We start from the raw sequence: 16,063 nt of genomic DNA, 5'->3' as shown, positions 1-16,063 counted from the left end.
CTCACCTCTGCCACCTGCTGGTTCTCGTCATGGCAGTGGAAGAAGAGAGGCAGCAGGCTGTGGTGCACGTGTGACTTCAGGGCCTTTTTTTCCTTTTCTGTTAGAAGAGTCATCAATGATCGGAAGAATAATATGGACACCAGCTGCACCTGGCTATTATTCTATATGAAAGGAAGGAAGGAAAAAAGACCTCAGCCCTGTCTGCATGGGGCTCAGCAGGGCGCAGGCCTGAGAATCCCCAGGGCACCAAGTGTCTGGGCAGCAGCCAGTGGCCTCGGCTGGGGGCACAGAGCCTTACGTGGTCAAAGAGTGGCAGGAGCGCCTCAGCCAGCTGCAGGGCAATGGGGCTGGGTATCAGCATGTCCTTGTCCAAGACGATAAAGCTGAGCACCACGACTGTCATCCTGACTATCTCTCCATCTGCATCCCACAGGAAATCTACAAGACTTTCAGTCAGGCTCCGCATTTTTTCAGCCTGTGTGGAAGACAAGTCTGTGAAACGCCACCCTGCTGCCACAGGGCCAAGAGGCCAAAGGCCTGTCCCAAAGCACTCAGGAAGAAGCAGGAGGCAGGAGAGCTGGCAGCAGCTGCCTCGGGGCCCGAAGCCCAGCCGAGCCCAAGGGACTGCGTTTCCCGGCGCAGCTTCAGCCACTGCCCACTTCTCACCATCGAGGGATCGTCAATCAACTTGAAAAGGGCCCTGAGTGCCAGGTGACGCTTGTCCCTGCTCTCGCTCCGCAGGTGCCTTGAGAAGATTTCCAGGACTCTGTTAGCGCTGCGTTCGCTCAAGTCCAGGTAGTCCAGGATCTGAAAGGCACAGGGCAGTGACAGGGGAGGCAGCCGGCAGGAGCCCAGAAACAAGACAGGAAACAGGGCCCGGGCAGCAGCACAAGGCATGGGCACCGTCCCAGGCAGCTGCAGCTATGAGAGGGCAGAGAGGTGGCAGGCAGCTCTGCAGGGAGGCACTTTTGGCCATCAGGCTCACCTCCACAAGGAATGCCAGGGCAGGCAGATCCCAGCGTGCCTCCTGTGTGCTGAGCAGCTGGAGCAGGTAGGGAACGATGCGGGAACACAAGGGGATAGAGGCAGACGACATCTCCCTGCCAGGGTGAAAAAGTAGCCCAGACTGTGAGCTGGGAGGACAAACATCTCCCAGGACTGATTGACAGAGTTCACATCTTTGAGCACCATCCTGCAAGGATAGGGGACCTGGGCCCTTGGGGAGGTGACTCCTTGTGGGCACCCTCCTTTCCCAGCCTTTTCCAGTCTCCTTAGCCGTCCCTCGGTGACGAGGCCCTCTGGCCCACGACAGTGGGGACTGTGTTGGGCAACCTCAGCACGGGGCACAAATGCCAGAGGCAGTGGGGAGAAGGGGGTCTCACCTGGCCAGCAGACCCACGGCATAGTGGTGGGTGTCAGCAGAGAGCAGCTTGTCCCAGCCACGCTTGTGTTCCATTTCCACCACCACTTCCTCACGATGCATTTGGCACAGCAGGGACTTCAGGGCCTGCACTGCAAAGCTGTGTGCACAGCAAAGCCCAGGTCACGCTGGGAGCACTGGCTCGTGCCGTGGAGACATGGCAGGGACAGGAGGAGTGGGATAGAGCACCTGTTGGGGCTGATGGCAAGGCCGTGTTGCTCCTGGCATCCCTTCCAGAAGGCATTGAGATCCTCTGGCATCTCCAAAGTGCTGAAGAACACTTGGAAGAGCAGATGCACAAAGAGGCGGGGGAAATGCACCGTCACTACATGTGGGACGCAGGGCATCTGAAGGATCTTCCACATCAGCACAGTTGCCTGCAGAGGACAGAGAACCCTGAGACAGCGCTCAGTGCCGAGGTGTGCGGGTGGCAGGGCCTGAGTGTGGCAGGGAGCGGTCAGGGGAAACCCCTGGGGAGCTCCACGCCTGGTGCCCCTGAAGCTGCCCCTAGGCCAGGTTTCAGCCCAGTGCCTGAGGCAGGGAGATGCAGTTGGGGAAGGAGGAAACAGAGCTGCTGAAGAGGTGGCTTGCCATGGGCTGAGCAAAGGCCAGTTGCAGAAACTCACAGCCAGGGCAAAGACACCCGTGTTGTCTCCATCAGAGGTGCGCGTGCTGTGCTCTGGCCAGTTCCCCAGCACATCGAGGACTATCCGGTATGCCCGCTCCGCTGTCCTGGGCGAGCACAAGATGGTCTTCCACATGGTCATAGCAGCTCTGCGGGGCGACAGCTCTGTCTCACGGGGGTCTCAGACACATCCCCGTGGCCTGGGCAGCAGTGGGGGGGAGCTGAGCTTGCTGCCAGCTCTGCCTCTGCCTGCTGCCCCTCGCCAGCAGCAGCAGCCAGGCAGCCCAGCCCTGTGGGGACAGGGCCCTGAGGGCCATGGCATGGCAGCAGGCTCGGGGACCGATGTAGCAGGGCTGGGAAAGGTCCCAGGTAGACAGGACCCTGGAAGTCTCTGTTGGTCAGACACCTGGGCCAGGCTGTGCAGGCTGATGGGCTGAGGAGCCCTGAGCCCTCTGGGCACGTGGGCCCCGTACCTGTCACACGTTGGGGCCACACGCAGGAGAGCAATGACCACGTCAGCGGGCTGTGCCTCGCTCAGATCCAGCAGGGTCCTGTTCAGCCTGTGCTCAGAGAACTGATTGGCCATGAGCCACTGGTGGATGTACCTCACCATGGCAGGCACCTGGAGAAAGCACAAGGGGAGACTTGGAAAGCTGCCACAGGGAGTCAGGAATGTCCCCAGCTTCCCCAGAGAAGTGCTTCCCTTCTCAGCACGCTGCAATGGCCTCAAAGGCTTCGAGTGATCAGCAAGCGTGGCTTGGGAGGCCAAGCGATCCCTGGAGGATCAAACCCTGGCCACAGGCTGCTTACTTGCTTTTGACTGTAAAAACCCTCCTCTACAAGCATATCCAGCAGGGCAGCAGTGGCCTTGGTGTTGAAGATGTATGAATAAGGTCTGAGCCCAGTGGCCATGGCGCTGGTCCCTTCTTCCCGAATTCTCTTGATGAAGCTGCAAACCAGCTGTAGGAGAAGGGCGGGAGACAGAAACATCGGGGATGTTCCATGGAGTGCTCCAGGCGTGCTGCTGGGCTGAGCAGTGCCAGCAGGCCCAGCCCAGTTGGGGATGGCTGCAGGTACCTGCGCTGTTCTGCGGAAGAGGCCACCGCCAAGGTCCTGCTCTTGTGTCTGGGCCATGGCTGCATCTGGCAAAGAGCAGCCAGAGCTGAGGGGCTGCGGGAGAGGCCGGAGAACGCAGCCCAGCCCTGCGATCCCCAGGCAGGGACAGCCCCGCGGATGCCCCAGGGGATGGAGCACGGCCACTGCTGGGGGGGCAGCCCCAGCCCCTCTTTTATGCTGTCCATGGGTGTGTCTCCACAGGACAGGGTGGGATGGGATGAGATGGGATGCAATGGGATGGGATGGGGCCAAGATGGCCGCAGGCACCAGCCCTGTGGCCCAGCTCTGCCACTCACCCTCCTCCAGCGGCCGGAACTGCTGCACCTCTTCGGTCTCTGGTGCTGGGGCAGCTCCAGGGCCTTCTTCCTCTTCCTCCTCCTCCTCCTCCTGCACCCAGGCCAGCTTGGGCACTCTTGGGGGTCGCTGCTCCATATCATCTTCAACACTCTCCCATCCTTTCCATAGGAACAGCACCAGGGGATGGCATGGCATGCAATGGGATGGGGCCAAGCTGGCAACAGGCGCTAGCCCTAAGGCCGAGCTCTGCAACTCACCTTCCCGTGGTGCCTGGAACTCCTGCACCTCTTCAGTCTCCTGTGCCAGGACAGCTCCAGGGCCTTCTCCTTCCTCCTCCTCCTCAACCCAGGCCAACTTGGGCACTCTTGGGGGTCGCTGCTCCATGGCAGGGACTGGATTTATAGCTACTTGCAGGAGAGATGGCTCGGAAAAGCTCCGAGTCAGCAAGTCCTGCAGTCGTGCCTGGAAGGCACCTGCAAGACTCAAGTCCGGGCAAGACGGCAGGACAGCGAGTCCTGCACTTGTGTCTTGAGGGCTCCTGCCACAAGGACAGGAGGCTCCTCGTCAAGGTTTGAGGTCTGGTCTCAAGGGCAGTGACTGCAGGGATGGGCGACACCTCGGAAAAGCTCCGGGTCACCAAATCCCACGGTCTGCCTTGAGAGAACCTTGAGAAGCCTCGGCAAGGCCACAGGTCAGCAAGTGCTGCAGTCGTGCCTGGAAGGCACCTGCAAGACTCAAGTCCTGGCAAGACGGCAGGACAGCAAGTCCTGCACTTGTGTCTTGAGGGCTCCTGCCACAAGGACAGGAGGCTCCTCGTCAAGATTTGAGGTCTGGTCTCAAGGGCAGTGACTGCAGGGATGGGCGACACCTCGGAAAAGCCCCGGGTCACCAAGTCCCACGGTCTGCCCTTGACAGAACCTTAAGAAAGAAGCCTCGGCAAGGCCACAGGTCAGCAAGCCCTGTGGTCTGGCCTCGAGGTCACCTGTTGGAATAACGCTTCGGAAAAGCTCCGGGTCCGACACAAACGAGTGTGCTGTGCGGGGGCTCCTCACAGCACCGCTCTGACGCGTCCTGTCCCGTCGCGTGCACCGAGCACTGTGGCGTGGTCCTGTCACCGCCAGCTCCTATGCCACCACATGTCACAAAGGGCCCTCTGACACCCTGTCCCTTTCCATCCCACGGTGACCATATGTCACAAAGGGCCCTCACGCACCCTGCCAGCTGCCCTGGTTCCCCCTGCCCCCATCCCCCCAAAAATGGCCCAGGTTGGGAGGAATCTCTTGCCCAAAGGGTCTAAGACAGCCCAACAGGATCTTTAGGAATGCCTCAAACCATCAGCCAACGCTGCCCTGCTCTGCAGGCTCAGGGCAGCAGAAGGAGCCCCCAGGGCTGCCGACGCAGCCGCAGCAGGAAGGGCACGGGGCCTTGCACAGAAGCTGGCACGGCCTCCTTGGGACACGTCCCAGCTGGTGGCCATTCTAAACCTGCAGGTGTGACACAGACAAGGAACGTGTGGGCCAGGGCACGAATGCTGCTCTGAGCCCTGGGGCCCGGCCAGCACTGAAATCAGCAGGTGTGGCAGAGTCCCCGCCAAGGCAGACCTGCCACCCCACCCGAGCCCTGGCAGTGCTGGCACTCGTCTCCTGCCCCAGAGACCTGTACCCCTGGGGGGCTTCTGTGCCAGAGGGCAGCCAAAGCCCACATCTTTTTAGAATTTTTCCAAAGCCTGCCGACTGTTTTCAAGGTTTTCTTCCTATTTTCTCCCTAGTGCACAATCTCCAGAAATTGTGCTTTTCCATCCTTTTGCATTTATTAAATTGACCTGCAATGACCAATCAATCAAAATCCTGGGAAAACTTGAACTTCAGCTTGAACCCGGGCAAAATATTTATCTCCCACACTTGAAGCCATGAATTGCCAAGTACTGTCCCCGCTGTCATACCCTGTCCCCTGTAGGTGTGCTGATGCCATTTCAAAGGGGTTGCCAATGAAAACCAGTTTGAAGATTTTTGTAGTTTCCACATTGGCATTCAAATCCTTGACTAGAAAAATCACATGTCAAAATTTCTAGGATTCTTCCATACCAAAGCTGTCATCTTCACCCTGGATTTTAGAGTGTCTGAACAGTCACACAAGGTTTGAGTTTTAGACACTACAGAAGAAGTCTTTGCTGTTGGGCTATACCATGACATCAGCATATAGTCCTGATGATTCCTTTAGGCAGGAGCAGCAAACACAAGAATGAGCCAAACAAGCTATTCCTGTGTTCTCATGTCCTGCACAGCAGTAACTGGGAATTCAAGAATGGATTCAGGAAGCAATGGGTGCACAGGGAGCCACAAAGACTTTGGGATGCTGAAATGGACCAGCCTGGTGCCTGTGCCTGGGCTGCACCGGGCTGAGCTCCAACTGGACGATCTAACAATGGCTGAATGGACACACCGTGGGCCACAGGAGACTCCTGCTGCCAGTTCTGTGAGCTACAATATTCATTTGTGATTCACCAGATGATTTTTTCATCTTTGCTTGAAATCCAGGAGAGGAAAAGGTCAACATGGAGAAATGTTCTTCCAATTCTAGTGACAGTTGTGTCTGCACACCACCTGTGCCCATGGCAGGGTGGTTGGAAGTGGATGATGTTTATGATACTTTGCAACACAAAATGTTCTGAGATTCTGTGATTCTCCAAGTGGAGTGGAAAACTAAGCCATGTAAGTCCCTGCTTTTTTTCAGTGCATGCTGCTTACTCCTTTGTTCCAAGCAAGTCCAGGATTTTGTTTCATGTGTCTTTAAGGTGCCTGGACAGAAGAGATGGAGGGCAGCTGCAGCACAGGGCTCATGTCCCATCAGAGTCTCTTACTCTCTCTCTCACGATGGCGCTGATGCCGCTGCCTTGGGACACCTGAGTGTGGAAGGCGAGCCCGCCCTCAAGCACGGCCATCCAAGTCAGTCAGGGGCACAGGCTGCAGCTGAAGCTGTCAAGCGTTGCTGTGAGGCTGGCAAGTGAAGAGAAAGCCATTGTGGCCAATTCTGCTGAAGCCTTCTGCCAAACCAAAGGCAACTGTGCCCACAGCCTCCCCCGGTTTGGCACCCGGCTGCTGCGGACGCCTCACTGTGCAGGTGCCGACGTTGGGGCTGCTGCTGTTCCTGTGCACACTCTGCTGCTGTTCCTGTGCACACTCTGCTGCTGTTCCTGTGCACACTCTGCTGCTGTTTCTGTGGGCTCCTGAGTCGCTTCAGCAGCAGCGACTGGGCAGCCCTGCTGGAGGAGACATCACCACCCTCCCCTTGGTGGCAGCAGCTCTGCGGACCCCGAGCTCTGTGTCAGGGGAGCCTCAGTCACAGCACCGTGTCCTGGGCAGCCGCGAGGGCCCGGGCTGGCGGCCAGCCCTGCCTCTGCCCACTGCCCCTTATCGCAGGCACCCAGTGGCCGTGGCCTGGCAGCACCCCCCTGCCCTGCATGTCCCCAGCCAGCCCAGCCTGGGCACACCTTGGGCTGTCCGCACCCTCCTGGAGGGGTGTTGTCCCAGCCTCGAGGGCTTCTGCTGCAGGCCTGGGAGACATTCTGGGGAAGTGCCAGGTCGGCCGGCTGTCAGGAAAAAGGTGGCTGCCCGGGGGCTGCTTATGCCCTCTGACACCCAATTCCTCAGGTCTTCCCACCGGTCCGGCCTTTCAGGGGCCTCCTGTCCCCTTTGGAGCCTCCAGCCTCCACACATGCCCCTCACGCCTTCCCACGCTTTTGTCCCGCCTGGGCCTCCACAGACCCTCATCCATTTACAGCCTCCCAGTGCCCTGTTCCCTCAGAGTCTCCCCCAGCGTGGACCAGCAGCAGCGCCACAGCCCCACAGGAGCTCCAGAGGAGCAGGATCAAGAGGCACGTGGGAGCCCTCAGCAACCCAGCCAGCACCACATGGGCACGAGGACACAGATGGCGGCGCTTCCTGGCTGAGACAGGGTTTGTGCCTTCAGCAGAACCACCAAAGGCCAAGGGTTTCTGGCCATTTTCCCTGCACCACTGCATGCCTGGGCAGCTTGCTGAGCTGTGATTCCCCAAGTGGAATCACATTTTCCCCGCTTCCTCTATGCCCTGTACACCATGGGCAGCAAGATAAAGGTCTTGGGAAGTGACTGCCTATTATAATATATACTATATTTATATCCTAAAAGAAAATGAAAAGAAGAAAAGAACAATATTTAAGAAACAAAAAAAAATCCCTGCTGGTTCAGGTGGCCCCAGCAGACAGAGCCTGCCGGGTCAGTTGCCAGCAGAGCTCCAGCAGCGCAGCCAGCTGAGGCCCAACAGACGAGGCCGTGTCCTCCATGCCCTGCGCAGCTGAACTTGCAGGTTCTCCAAGATGGAATATCGAGCCGTCTCTACTGCCTGGGTGATGTAAAATGTTTGAATTGCCAGGTTTCCGATGGCAGGGCTGGTGTCACAAACCACGTTCTTAAGGGCTGGAAGAGAGATGAACAGAGCCACGGTCAGATTCCCAGACCTGCGGAGGCCCACGGAGAGCCCCCGGCCAGGGCCATCCCAGCCGGCTCTTGCCATGGCCAGCAGGGAGCAGGGACCAAGGGGATCAGCCCGAAGCTGCTGGCCACGAATGCCCCACGTGAAACCTCGGAGTGATCCACCCACGCCGCCCCTCATCCGCACATTGAGCAGAGACCTTCGCAGACAGTCCAGGACTTGCAGCTCCACCCAGCAGCCCCGCTGACAGCCCGCTGCCCTCACTCACATTTGTAAATTAGCTGCAGGTCTTCTTTCTGCCGCCTCAGGAGCCGCCCGGTCATCCCTGGGAACACAGAGCCTGTCAGGGCCCCAGCGGCACAGCTCCCTGCCAGCGGCGCTGCCAGCCCTGTGGCCACACGCCCTCCCGCCCCGGCAGGGCTCAGCCCGGGCCCGTGCCGCATCCTGACTCAGCCCAAGGGCACGGCTGCCAGAGGCCGGCAGCAGCAGCCCCGAGGGCAGGCGGGGCTCCAGGGCACCGGGCCCGGGTGCCGCTGCCGGGGCAGCAGTCGGGGCCGGGGCCGAGCTGTGGCGGGGCGGGGAGGGAGCCCGGGCTCGTGGCTCACCGATGAACCTGATGGCCGCCGCTCGCATGGGCTCCTGTGGGCTCTGCAGGTACGGCAGGGCCCGACGCAGGTCCTCCGCCGCTCGGTTCCTGTCCTGTGCCAGCTGGAGAGAGCGGCAGGAGGGAGGGGTTGGCGCGGGCTCTGCCCCTCGGCCAGGCGCTGCCTGCCCGGCCAACCCTGAGGCCCGGCCAGCAGCCGGCTGCTGCCCAGGGAGCCGCGGTGCCGCCCTGCCCTGCAGCCCCAGTGGATCGGGGCTCCATCGGAACCAGGCTCGGGACCACAGGAGCCTGAAGAAGAAGCCGTGCGGCCCCCGGGGGCGGCACTGGGCAGCGGCGCAGCTGCCAGCCCCACACACCGAGCGCTGGGGACAGGGGGCTTCTCCAGGCTGAGGCTGGGCCTTCCAAGCCGTCCTTACCAGGCACTCGGTGATCATCCACAGCTTCTTCTTTTTCACAGGTCTTTCAAGATCTCTCCTCTTCAGGAACTCGGCCGCACAAAGCAGCGTTGCCCAAGAAGCCTGGAGAGCAGCAGAGACCCGCAGATGGCCCCACAAGTCAGGACACAGGACCCGCCCGCATTCGTGTGCCAAGGCCAGGAGGAGGCTGCAGCCGGCAAGGTGCCAGGGCAGGAGGCGGCCGAGCCCCCTCCCCGGGTGACAGCAGCAGCCCAGGAATCCTCACCTCTGCCACCTGCTGGTTCTCGTCATGGCAGTGGAAGAAGAGAGGCAGCAGGCTGTGGTGCACGTGTGACTTCAGGGCCTTTTTTTCCTTTTCTGTTAGAAGAGTCATCAATGATCGGAAGAATAATATGGACACCAGCTGCACCTGGCTATTATCCTATATGAAAGGAAGGAAGGAAAAAAGACCTCAGCCCTGTCTGCATGGGGCTCAGCAGGGCGCAGGCCTGAGAATCCCCCGGGCACCAAGTGTCTGGGCAGCAGCCAGTGGCCTCGGCTGGGGGCACAGAGCCTTACGTGGTCAAAGAGTGGCAGGAGCGCCTCAGCCAGCTGCAGGGCAATGGGGCTGGGTATCAGCATGTCCTTGTCCAAGACGATAAAGCTGAGCACCATGACTGTCATCCTGACTATCTCTCCATCTGCATCCCACAGGAAATCTACAAGACTTTCAGTCAGGCTCCGCATTTTTTCAGCCTGTGTGGAAGACAAGTCTGTGAAACGCCACCCTGCTGCCACAGGGCCAAGAGGCCAAAGGCCTGTCCCAAAGCACTCAGGAAGAAGCAGGAGGCAGGAGAGCTGGCAGCAGCTGCCTCGGGGCCCGAAGCCCAGCCGAGCCCAAGGGACTGCGTTTCCCGGCGCAGCTTCAGCCACTGCCCACTTCTCACCATCGAGGGATCGTCAATCAACTTGAAAAGGGCCCTGAGCGCCAGGTGACGCTTGTCCCTGCTCTCGCTCCGCAGGTGCCTTGAGAAGATTTCCAGGACTCTGTTAGCGCTGCGTTCGCTCAAGTCCAGGTAGTCCAGGATCTGAAAGGCACAGGGCAGTGACAGGGGAGGCAGCCGGCAGGAGCCCAGAAACAAGACAGGAAACAGGGCCCAGGCAGCAGCACAAGGCATGGGCACCGTCCCAGGCAGCTTCAGCTATGAGAGGGCAGAGAGGTGGCAGGCAGCTCTGCAGGGAGGCACTTTTGGCCATCAGGCTCACCTCCACAAGGAATGCCAGGGCAGGCAGATCCCAGCGTGCCTCCTGTGTGCTGAGCAGCTGGAGCAGGTAGGGAACGATGCGGGAACACAAGGGGATAGAGGCAGACGACATCTCCCTGCCAGGGTGAAAAAGTAGCCCAGACTGTGAGCTGGGAGGACAAACATCTCCCAGGACTGATTGACAGAGTTCAGATCTTTGAGCACCATCCTGCAAGGATAGGGGACCTGGGCCCTTGGGGAGGTGACTCCTTGTGGGCACCCTCCTTTCCCAGCCTTTTCCAGTCTCCCTAGCCGTCCCTCGGTGACGAGGCCCTCTGGCCCACGACAGTGGGGACTGTGTTGGGCAACCTCAGCACGGGGCACAAATGCCAGAGGCAGTGGGGAGAAGGGGGTCTCACCTGGCCAGCAGACCCACGGCATAGTGGTGGGTGTCAGCAGAGAGCAGCTTGTCCCAGCCACGCTTGTGTTCCATTTCCACCACCACTTCCTCACGATGCATTTGGCACAGCAGGGACTTCAGGGCCTGCACTGCAAAGCTGTGTGCACAGCAAAGCCCAGGTCACGCTGGGAGCACTGGCTCGTGCCGTGGAGACATGGCAGGGACAGGAGGAGTGGGATAGAGCACCTGTTGGGGCTGATGGCAAGGCCGTGTTGCTCCTGGCATCCCTTCCAGAAGGCATTGAGATCCTCTGGCATCTCCAAAGTGCTGAAGAACACTTGGAAGAGCAGATGCACAAAGAGGCGGGGGAAATGCACCGTCACTACATGTGGGACGCAGGGCATCTGAAGGATCTTCCACATCAGCACAGTTGCCTGCAGAGGACAGAGAACCCTGAGACAGCGCTCAGTGCCGAGGTGTGCGGGTGGCAGGGCCTGAGTGTGGCAGGGAGCGGTCAGGGGAAACCCCTGGGGAGCTCCACGCCTGGTGCCCCTGAAGCTGCCCCTAGGCCAGGTTTCAGCCCAGTGCCTGAGGCAGGGAGATGCAGTTGGGGAAGGAGGAAACTGAGCTGCTGAAGAGGTGGCTTGCCAGGGGCTGAGCAAAGGCCAGTTGCAGAAACTCACAGCCAGGGCAAAGACACCCGTGTTGTCTCCATCAGAGGTGCGCGTGCTGTGCTCTGGCCAGTTCCCCAGCACATCGAGGACTATCCGGTATGCCCGCTCCGCTGTCCTGGGCGAGCACAAGATGGTCTTCCACATGGTCATAGCAGCTCTGCGGGGCGACAGCTCTGTCTCACGGGGGTCTCAGACACATCCCCGTGGCCTGGGCAGCAGTGGGGGGGAGCTGAGCTTGCTGCCAGCTCTGCCTCTGCCTGCTGCCCCTCGCCAGCAGCAGCAGCCAGGCAGCCCAGCCCTGTGGGGACAGGGCCCTGAGGGCCATGGCATGGCAGCAGGCTCGGGGACCGATGTAGCAGGGCTGGGAAAGGTCCCAGGTAGACAGGACCCTGGAAGTCTCTGTTGGTCAGACACCTGGGCCAGGCTGTGCAGGCTGATGGGCTGAGGAGCCCTGAGCCCTCTGGGCACGTGGGCCCCGTACCTGTCACACGTTGGGGCCACACGCAGGAGAGCAATGACCACGTCAGCGGGCTGTGCCTCGCTCAGATCCAGCAGGGTCCTGTTCAGCCTGTGCTCAGAGAACTGATTGGCCATGAGCCACTGGTGGATGTACCTCACCATGGCAGGCACCTGGAGAAAGCACAAGGGGAGACTTGGAAAGCTGCCACAGGGAGTCAGGAATGTCCCCAGCTTCCCCAGAGAAGTGCTTCCCTTCTCAGCACGCTGCAATGGCCTCAAAGGCTTCGAGTGATCAGCAAGCGTGGCTTGGGAGGCCAAGCGATCCCTGGAGGATCAAACCCTGGCCACAGGCTGCTTACTTGCTTTTGACTGTAAAAACCCTCCTCTACAAGCATATCCAGCAGGGCAGCAGTGGCCTTGGTGTTGAAGATGTATGAATAAGGTCTGAGCCCAGTGGCCATGGCGCTGATCCCTTCTTCCCGAATTCTCTTGATGAAGCTGCAAACCAGCTGTAGGAGAAGGGCGGGAGACAGAAACATCGGGGATGTTCCATGGAGTGCTCCAGGCGTGCTGCTGGGCTGAGCAGTGCCAGCAGGCCCAGCCCAGTTGGGGATGGCTGCAGGTACCTGCGCTGTTCTGCGGAAGAGGCCACCACCAAGGTCCTGCTCTTGTGTCTGGGCCATGGCTGCATCTGGCAAAGAGCAGCCAGAGCTGAGGGGCTGCGGGAGAGGCCGGAGAACGCAGCCCAGCCCTGCGATCCCCAGGCAGGGACAGCCCCGCGGATGCCCCAGGGGATGGAGCACGGCCACTGCTGGGGGGGCAGCCCCAGCCCCTCTTTTATGCTGTCCATGGGTGTGTCTCCACAGGACAGGGTGGGATGGGATGAGATGGGATGCAATGGGATGGGATGGGGCCAAGATGGCCGCAGGCACCAGCCCTGTGGCCCAGCTCTGCCACTCACCCTCCTCCAGCGGCCGGAACTGCTGCACCTCTTCGGTCTCTGGTGCTGGGGCAGCTCCAGGGCCTTCTTCCTCTTCCTCCTCCTCCTCCTCCTGCACCCAGGCCAGCTTGGGCACTCTTGGGGGTCGCTGCTCCATATCATCTTCAACACTCTCCCATCCTTTCCATAGGAACAGCACCAGGGGATGGCATGGCATGCAATGGGATGGGGCCAAGCTGGCAACAGGCGCTAGCCCTAAGGCCGAGCTCTGCAACTCACCTTCCCGTGGTGCCTGGAACTCCTGCACCTCTTCAGTCTCCTGTGCCAGGACAGCTCCAGGGCCTTCTCCTTCCTCCTCCTCCTCAACCCAGGCCAACTTGGGCACTCTTGGGGGTCGCTGCTCCATGGCAGGGACTGGATTTATAGCTACTTGCAGGAGAGATGGCTCGGAAAAGCTCCGAGTCAGCAAGTCCTGCAGTCGTGCCTGGAAGGCACCTGCAAGACTCAAGTCCGGGCAAGACGGCAGGACAGCGAGTCCTGCACTTGTGTCTTGAGGGCTCCTGCCACAAGGACAGGAGGCTCCTCGTCAAGGTTTGAGGTCTGGTCTCAAGGGCAGTGACTGCAGGGATGGGCGACACCTCGGAAAAGCTCCGGGTCACCAAATCCCACGGTCTGCCTTGAGAGAACCTTGAGAAGCCTCGGCAAGGCCACAGGTCAGCAAGTGCTGCAGTCGTGCCTGGAAGGCACCTGCAAGACTCAAGTCCTGGCAAGACGGCAGGACAGCAAGTCCTGCACTTGTGTCTTGAGGGCTCCTGCCACAAGGACAGGAGGCTCCTCGTCAAGATTTGAGGTCTGGTCTCAAGGGCAGTGACTGCAGGGATGGGCGACACCTCGGAAAAGCCCCGGGTCACCAAGTCCCACGGTCTGCCCTTGACAGAACCTTAAGAAAGAAGCCTCGGCAAGGCCACAGGTCAGCAAGCCCTGTGGTCTGGCCTCGAGGTCACCTGTTGGAATAACGCTTCGGAAAAGCTCCGGGTCCGACACAAACGAGTGTGCTGTGCGGGGGCTCCTCACAGCACCGCTCTGACGCGTCCTGTCCCGTCGCGTGCACCGAGCACTGTGGCGTGGTCCTGTCACCGCCAGCTCCTATGCCACCACATGTCACAAAGGGCCCTCTGACACCCTGTCCCTTTCCATCCCACGGTGACCATATGTCACAAAGGGCCCTCACGCACCCTGCCAGCTGCCCTGGTTCCCCCTGCCCCCATCCCCCCAAAAATGGCCCAGGTTGGGAGGAATCTCTTGCCCAAAGGGTCTAAGACAGCCCAACAGGATCTTTAGGAATGCCTCAAACCATCAGCCAACGCTGCCCTGCTCTGCAGGCTCAGGGCAGCAGAAGGAGCCCCCAGGGCTGCCGACGCAGCCGCAGCAGGAAGGGCACGGGGCCTTGCACAGAAGCTGGCACGGCCTCCTTGGGACACGTCCCAGCTGGTGGCCATTCTAAACCTGCAGGTGTGACACAGACAAGGAACGTGTGGGCCAGGGCACGAATGCTGCTCTGAGCCCTGGGGCCCGGCCAGCACTGAAATCAGCAGGTGTGGCAGAGTCCCCGCCAAGGCAGACCTGCCACCCCACCCGAGCCCTGGCAGTGCTGGCACTCGTCTCCTGCCCCAGAGACCTGTACCCCTGGGGGGCTTCTGTGCCAGAGGGCAGCCAAAGCCCACATCTTTTTAGAATTTTTCCAAAGCCTGCCGACTGTTTTCAAGGTTTTCTTCCTATTTTCTCCCTAGTGCACAATCTCCAGAAATTGTGCTTTTCCATCCTTTTGCATTTATTAAATTGACCTGCAATGACCAATCAATCAAAATCCTGGGAAAACTTGAACTTCAGCTTGAACCCGGGCAAAATATTTATCTCCCACACTTGAAGCCATGAATTGCCAAGTACTGTCCCCGCTGTCATACCCTGTCCCCTGTAGGTGTGCTGATGCCATTTCAAAGGGGTTGCCAATGAAAACCAGTTTGAAGATTTTTGTAGTTTCCACATTGGCATTCAAATCCTTGACTAGAAAAATCACATGTCAAAATTTCTAGGATTCTTCCATACCAAAGCTGTCATCTTCACCCTGGATTTTAGAGTGTCTGAACAGTCACACAAGGTTTGAGTTTTAGACACTACAGAAGAAGTCTTTGCTGTTGGGCTATACCATGACATCAGCATATAGTCCTGATGATTCCTTTAGGCAGGAGCAGCAAACACAAGAATGAGCCAAACAAGCTATTCCTGTGTTCTCATGTCCTGCACAGCAGTAACTGGGAATTCAAGAATGGATTCAGGAAGTAATGGGTGCACAGGGAGCCACAAAGACTTTGGGATGCTGAAATGGACCAGCCTGGTGCCTGTGCCTGGGCTGCACCGGGCTGAGCTCCAACTGGACGATCTAACAATGGCTGAATGGACACACCGTGGGCCACAGGAGACTCCTGCTCCCAGTTCTGTGAGCTACAATATTCATTTCAAAGGTGAGATAACCTTTATAAAGTACATAGTTGAAAAAGTTAAAATTTTTGATATTGTGTTTTACCTTAAGATTATTGTTTCTACCTTGTATGATTCCATAATCCATTCAGTAATTCAAGGAATACTGAACAGAAAGTAGCTATAATAGCTCAAAAAAATGTTAACCAAATTTGAGAGAGAGTGGAAAAAACTTGATGCAGCACAAGAAATGTTAAAGAAATTAGAAATGGAAATAAAGTGAATGCAAAAAATGAGATTATTGAGAATATAGAAAAAATACTAAGATTCAAGTTGGTTTTTTTTAAAAGCATGAATCAATGTGGTCAAAAAGAGAAATGCGGGATTGCAGTAAAAGGAATTGATTTGTCCTAACTAAATAGTAACTGTTATTATTCGAATCAATCAAAAGAATCAGTGTTACAAGGCAGATGCAGCGCTTTACAGATGTTACATGTTAAAATTGAGGTACAGGATGTAGTCTGGAAGATAAGTGATGTCCCAAGATGAAAATGGCCTTGAGATAGACTGTCGCCCTGAAAACTCAGCTTCTGAGCTTGCTGACATAGTTTTCTAAGGACTTTCCCAGGAGAGTAACTGTAAACATAGATATGTGTACATTCTTTCTGTTACACGTCTTGTGATGGGCATCTCTCATGGCCAGTGCAGTGAGAAAGTGTTATCCTGACCATCCAATCCCTGGCTGTGGTCAGAAGCCTATAAATCCTGGGAGGAAAAATAAATTCTGCACTTTCTTTCACCACACCTCAACCTGTGTCCGTGTGATCTATTCATCTTCAGCGGTAACATCTGGGGAACCCCGACGTGTCTTGCACGTGTGTTACAGGGTACTGTCTAGCCTGTGGCTATGGATGGTTTTGGGCTTTCTCTCAGCGAGGGC

At 58.1% G+C, this 16,063-nt stretch overlaps 3 protein-coding genes across 6 annotated transcripts in view; all 3 read right to left on the bottom strand.

Annotated features, from left to right (window-relative positions):
* Nucleotides 1–4,601, bottom strand: part of LOC147646050 (maestro heat-like repeat-containing protein family member 7) — a 39,267-nt gene extending 34,666 nt beyond the window's left edge. Inside the window, exons 1-12 of one of the 4 annotated variants that reach the window (XM_086873978.1) lie at nt 3,716–4,601; nt 3,458–3,616; nt 3,123–3,187; nt 2,856–3,005; nt 2,519–2,667; nt 2,047–2,194; nt 1,610–1,797; nt 1,383–1,520; nt 986–1,100; nt 667–807; nt 299–475; nt 6–161 (exon numbers count right to left, since the gene is read on the bottom strand). In XM_086873978.1, coding sequence (XP_086730104.1) covers nt 6–161; nt 299–475; nt 667–807; nt 986–1,100; nt 1,383–1,520; nt 1,610–1,797; nt 2,047–2,194; nt 2,519–2,667; nt 2,856–3,005; nt 3,123–3,187; nt 3,458–3,616; nt 3,716–3,842 — 1,713 coding nt within the window. In that variant the 5' untranslated portion in view covers nt 3,843–4,601. Of the gene's footprint in view, nt 1–5; nt 162–298; nt 476–666; nt 808–985; nt 1,101–1,382; nt 1,521–1,609; nt 2,195–2,518; nt 2,668–2,855 lie in introns of all 4 variants that reach the window. The other 3 variants (XM_086873976.1, XM_086873977.1, XM_086873975.1) reach the window with 3 other exon arrangements.
* Nucleotides 4,602–7,591: 2,990 nt separating this feature from the next.
* Nucleotides 7,592–9,470, bottom strand: LOC147646049 (uncharacterized). Its single transcript, XM_086873981.1, has 5 exons — nt 9,215–9,470; nt 8,950–9,051; nt 8,535–8,637; nt 8,198–8,254; nt 7,592–7,913 (listed from the first exon to the last, which is right to left on the bottom strand). Exons 1-5 carry the CDS (start codon nt 9,320–9,322, stop codon nt 7,714–7,716), a joined length of 570 nt encoding a protein of 189 aa, XP_086730107.1. The 5' UTR covers nt 9,323–9,470; the 3' UTR covers nt 7,592–7,713.
* Nucleotides 9,471–9,475: 5 nt separating this feature from the next.
* LOC147646048 (uncharacterized) lies at nt 9,476–15,558 on the bottom strand. The gene is made up of 3 exons (XM_086873979.1): nt 12,332–15,558; nt 12,065–12,214; nt 9,476–11,876 (listed from the first exon to the last, which is right to left on the bottom strand). Exons 1-3 carry the CDS (start codon nt 13,049–13,051, stop codon nt 11,436–11,438), a joined length of 1,311 nt encoding a protein of 436 aa, XP_086730105.1. The 5' UTR covers nt 13,052–15,558; the 3' UTR covers nt 9,476–11,435.
* Nucleotides 15,559–16,063: the final 505 nt, after the last annotated feature.

This window comes from Cyanistes caeruleus, unplaced genomic scaffold, assembly GCF_971803275.1.
Source record: "Cyanistes caeruleus unplaced genomic scaffold, bCyaCae1.hap1.1 HAP1_SCAFFOLD_128, whole genome shotgun sequence".
In the NCBI taxonomy this organism is placed as follows: domain Eukaryota; kingdom Metazoa; phylum Chordata; class Aves; order Passeriformes; family Paridae; genus Cyanistes; species Cyanistes caeruleus.
This window is presented reverse-complemented; position numbering and strand designations above follow the sequence as displayed.